The following is a 5,338-nucleotide window of genomic DNA, read 5'->3' as shown; positions in this document are numbered from 1 at the left end:
GTTAGACACTCCAACGATGTTAGATTTAAGAAGCCGTAGATAAGTAGCAGTAGGAAGTTTGTAAACTTAGCTGATAATAAATATGTTCACATACTGGGTAAAGTTGCGCTTGTGATTTGCTGTCGCTCTCTGAGTTAATGATATACAATTTGCAAGCTGACAACACTGTTCGAAAGAGAAGGTATTGGTGTATCGATACAGTCAGAGAGTTGATTGAGAAAAAAATGCCTACTATCAATTTTGAGCGAAATATTGCATGATCAGAAATATTTCACTCAAAACTAAGATTATCGAAAACTTTGCTGAATGACCTTGAAAATTTCAACAGATCGACATGTATTCATTCGGCAAGTCTATATCGAAATTATGAGGTCGATCGATACCATACCGAACGTACGGGCACGATTCTACTAAAAGGCTGCACAAATGTGTTTCGTGGTTTTCAGCATTTACGAATTTTTTCCAAAGTTGTTTACGGATCAATCGCCAAAATGTCATCACCAATCGATGGCCTAAAGATCGAGTAATCGATTTGTAGAACGGATGTGTCAAAAATGTAAACAGTCCGAATGTCACCGCGCTGGAAAGCGGTGATTGTCATTTTATCGATAAAGAGAATGGAGCCTAAATAGCGTCATCTACGATCTATCAATACCACGATTGTTGCCCAGGATCATACTATGTCATATGTAAAATTCCCATCGCTCCACATCGAACGCTTTGAACGTGGGAATTTTTTGAAAATTTTCAAACAAAATCGAATAAAAAATTCTACCTTTGAGGTTAGAAAGAAAATATTGACATATTATAAATATTTGGAGTTAGCTCGTCGAGCGCGGTCGATTGACACCATTGTGTGTCATACAAAAATGTAAAAATTGACAGTTTACGTGATTTGACATACAGCCACCATAAATATGGTCGGTCAGATGACAACTGTCAAATATCTGATCTGCGACTTTTCGTGTCGAAGAAAAAGCTTTCAAATCGATTGAAAATAATCGCTAAAAATCAAAATGTTTATCAGATGAACGATAAGGTTGAGTGAGGTTATGGTCATTACATAATTTGACCACAACAAAGTACCTAACACGATGGTAATACTCCGATACGAAACGAAGCAAAGTTGTAGATGGGAAAGCAAATCGAAGAGAAAAATTCCGTTACCATGGCAACCGCATTGTTGACACCGTTACTAAGGCACTTGTCTCCATCACTTTGATCCTCCCCATCGATTGCGATCATTTTCGTAACGATGCGATCAGTTGCCGCCTAATTTGGCGGCAAGATAACAGTGGCCATGGCAACCAAGCTTGATCATGTCTCATCGCTATAAATGGCTCGAAAACCGGTTTCCACCGCAACTTCTTTAAGCCATGGGGCTAAATCGTCAAATAAAAAATAGCCACCGCGGCCTGACCTAGCTCAGGATCCCCAATGTATGACTCATTTATTAAGGCGGGTTAAACGCTTGCGAGACCAGAGACTTAAATTTTAACATAAAAAAAGGCCATCAACATTGTTATTGTTACTGTTTGGGCACTTTGTTTAAACAAGCAAAAAATCGAAGATCATGAACATTTTTATGAGCAACTTTTTCCCAGCAAGGGAACTGGACGCACCGAGGTATTGGTATCATACTTAGCCAGGCACTAAGGAAAAGAATCGAATTTACATCTCAACCGAAGCTAAAATTCTACTTTCAAATTTAACTCCCCAGCTTGAGCAAAACCTAGAAAATCCGAGCTCATACACTTAGGCTTACACGAAGCTGGCCAGACTGTGATGTTAATTTACTATCGCCAACTTCTTTAGCTGACGATTTTGCCAATTATTTTACACAATGGACATATTTCCACTGCAAGATTTCGCTTGACAATGTTCATTTGGAAAATTAAATTGTCTTACTTCCCGGTCACTAACCTTCAACAACCAGCAGGAATCCTTTGGGGTTCTTGAGCAATATCGAGAGCGCTGTGCGGGTCATGTCGGCTAGCGAGGGATCTCCAGACGGGCCTGGATCGCGATCCACTTCAAAATCCATGTGGGAATATGAAAACAAACCTGCAAAGAAGGAAACAACCAGCTAAAATTGCGAGTCCATCATTGAGCTAATCTGTGACTGTATCAATTGCGCTTCCCATTTCATTCGGTGCTATTCTGTTGTAAATTGATATATTCAAAGTTAGCTGCCATCCAAGGGCTTCAATACAGTAATTTAATTTCGACATTAACCAAATATTTTAGCCTACATCCAAACATCCACGCTATACGAAATTACCCAGTTATCGTAAGTTATGCTTTCCTGTTAGAGTTAATATTAACTTAGTATACATTAGTAAAACGTATGTGTACATAAACTAGTTACGTTGCGAATATCATGCCAGCTGCTGGTTTTTTATGGAATTTATATGTCAGTTCTGAGCAGTTTATTTACCCAATAAATAGTCGATTTCCGCCGGTTTGATCTTTTCCAAATTTCCCTTGCTCCAGACGTATTCCGCATTTAAGCCGCGTTTCTTTTTGTCTCTCATCCAGTCATCAATCAAGTTTCGGCCATCCAATCTGCGTCCCTCTTCTTTGGTTAGTTCGGGGTCATGTGCCACTTTCGGAAGCCAATGCCGGCGACCGCCACCCAGCAAAACCTGGAAAAATATAAAATATGATGTAGATTGCGTTCGCTTTTTCCTGTGCAAGTTTGGCCGGATTTTGTGCCAGCATTTGTGGCGAATCCGGGTTTATGTATGACTATTAAAAATTCCTGGATCCTTTGTCGACATTTCCTGGAAAATTGGTAAATATATTTCGATTGATGCAAATGGACGAAGTGAGGATGACCATGAAATAACGATGTAGTATTAATGCTTCTTGTACGAACATATTTGATCACTGCATATTTGCTTTTGTGCTGACTGTATAGAAATTTCGTACAGTCCATTTAAACAACTGAAAAATTGTAAAGTATTCAACTGATTCCAGCCGATATAAAAATAACTGGGGTCGAAACCTGCCAAGCAGAAATCGACCAACCTGACACCAAAAATTTTGAAAATTTGCAAAACTGGCTCAATAATAGTAGACACTTTGCTTTTAAACGGTGATATATTCTTTTGACTGGCACAAAAAAAACCGGCCACATGCTTTAATCTCAATGGTACAAGAGGTCGAAGCTTGTCAGGAAAAGACGAACAACGTGACACCAAAAATATTTTGAACTTTTGCCAAAATTCGCTCCATACGAGCACAAAAATTGTCCAACAGAAGACACTTTGCTCTTATGAACGGTACCAAAAGAGATCATCCGCATGCAATATTTCAGGTGCTACTATAAGTCGGCGTTACACAGATAGAGGACGAACAACGTCTCACCAAGAAATTGATTAGCCTTAATCTATCTACTGCCCGAAAGCTCTATAAAATCCATCGAAAGCGTAATAATGGAAGATACCGTGGTCGTTTGGATGGTACAAAGAAGACCCTTCCATATGCACCATTGTCAAAGCTTTGCAAGGAGAAGATGAACACCGTGACCCCACAAATTTTGCACATTTTCCAAAATTTGCACCCAAAAGGTACAAAATTCATCAACAGCGTAATATTAGAAGACGCCTTGCTCTATTGAATGCTATCAAAACAAACCCTCCACATACCCCACTATCAGTGTTACAAGAGGTCGAAGCTTGACAGATAGAAGACGAACAACGTGACACCAAATATTCTGAACATTTCCCAAACTTTGCTCCATAAAAATACAATAATTGTCCATAGCGCTAAAATACCTTTTGCTCATTTGAACGGTACCAAAACATATCTTCCACATTTAATATTTTAGGTGCTACTACAGGCCGACACTAACAGACAAGTAGAAGACAAACAAAGCGATAGCAGTAAAATTAAACATTTTCTAAATATCGTTCTATATAAGCAGACAAAAATTTGCAGAAGCAATTGAGGACACCTTCTGCTATTGAATAGTACCTACGGAAATATTCCATATGCCTTATTCTAGGTGTTAGGAGACTTGACAAGTAAAACATAATGCGAAGATGATCCACATTTGGCAAAATTCCAGTATAAAGTGCATCCAGAGAATCGTAATAAAACACACTTTGTTTGACTAAAGAAACCTTCCATATGTACCCCTTTCGGTGTTACTAGAGGTCTAAGCTCTGCAAGTAGAAGGCGCATAGCGTAACAGCAATAATTTTGCGAGTCTTCTGAAATCCGCTCCAGAAGAGCATAAAATAAATCAAAAACGCAATAATAGAAGACATTTTGCTCTTTTGAACGGTGCCAAAAGAAATCTTCCCCATGCACCATTCTCGGTGTTACAAGAGCTCGAAGTTTGGCAAGTACAAGATGAACACAGCGACGGCAAGAATGTTGCATATTTGCCAAAATTACCTCCAGAAGAGTATACAAACCGCACTTGCGCAATAATAGAAGACACTTTACACTAGGCCTGGGTAACACTGTGCTTAGTTGCTCTTTTGAGTTGTTGCGCTCTCTGAGTCAATGAGTTTTAACTCATTGGTTAATGAGTTATATCTAACATCTAACGAAGACGCCATCAACATATTGCTTGAAAATATTTGCTGCAAAAGGTCTCAGAAAAAAGTTTACAAAGCTGTTCAGGAGCCGAGTGTTTGACTCCTAAAATGGCTCCAGTTGAAAATTTATTTGATTATTTCACTCATCCATAGCAACGCCATAGGGCAAAAAAGGTATTTATGTTTCACCTATACATTATTGGCTCATAATACCTTAGAGATGAAACATATAATAATATCCATAACAACCGCAGGGCATTGTTAGCGGGCATTATAGTATAACGCCCGCTTATAATGCCCGCTCTTAATGCCCGCTAAGTTAATTTTTATAAAATTGTTATTCTCTCGCGTTGACATTTTTCAAGTTTAAACCACAAAAAACAACTGAATAAAAACAAATACCCGTGAACTAAACTTTATCTCCAAAATAAAAATTACAATTTTCAAACGTCCCCGTTTCAAATGTTCCCGTGAAGATACTGAACTCGCAATCATTTCAGCAACCTTGTTTTTTGAAAAGGTACTCTATATATCCCTCTGCTACCGTCGAACTTTTCCACTTTCCATGTCTTTTTAGAGTTTCAAACGAAGCTCCTGCATCCACAAGAAGAGTGGCAGTACGCACGTACGCCGCAGACAGTGGCCGGTGTAAGCATCTGCATTGTCTAATTTCAAGTACTTTGCTATAGTTCCAGGTACACTTCCAATAGTATTTTTACCCACTGGTTGTACTGTACAGCGACTATTTCTATACGTAAGAAAGAATCTTTGCTCTTTTATTCCTTTAG

The 5,338-nt window shown here is 38.7% G+C and overlaps 1 protein-coding gene and 1 long non-coding RNA gene across 2 annotated transcripts in view; one reads left to right on the top strand and one right to left on the bottom strand.

The window, feature by feature from the left end:
* The window catches only part of LOC109535457 (alkaline phosphatase), a gene marked incomplete in the record, with an annotated part of 238,968 nt that overhangs the window by 36,070 nt on the left and 197,560 nt on the right, over window positions 1-5,338 (bottom strand). The window contains 2 exon segments of the mRNA XM_048665554.1: window positions 1,924-2,064; window positions 2,438-2,645. Coding sequence (XP_048521511.1) covers window positions 1,924-2,064; window positions 2,438-2,645 — 349 coding nt within the window.
* On the top strand, window positions 4,732-5,315 carry LOC125504127. The gene is made up of 2 exons (XR_007281289.1): window positions 4,732-5,070; window positions 5,128-5,315. It is a non-coding gene; the product is annotated as an uncharacterized LOC125504127 (long non-coding RNA).

Source organism: Dendroctonus ponderosae, unplaced genomic scaffold, assembly GCF_020466585.1.
Source record: "Dendroctonus ponderosae isolate FM_Combo_2020 unplaced genomic scaffold, Dpon_F_20191213v2 Dpon_F_20191213_1, whole genome shotgun sequence".
Lineage (NCBI taxonomy): Eukaryota > Metazoa > Arthropoda > Insecta > Coleoptera > Curculionidae > Dendroctonus > Dendroctonus ponderosae.
This window is presented reverse-complemented; position numbering and strand designations above follow the sequence as displayed.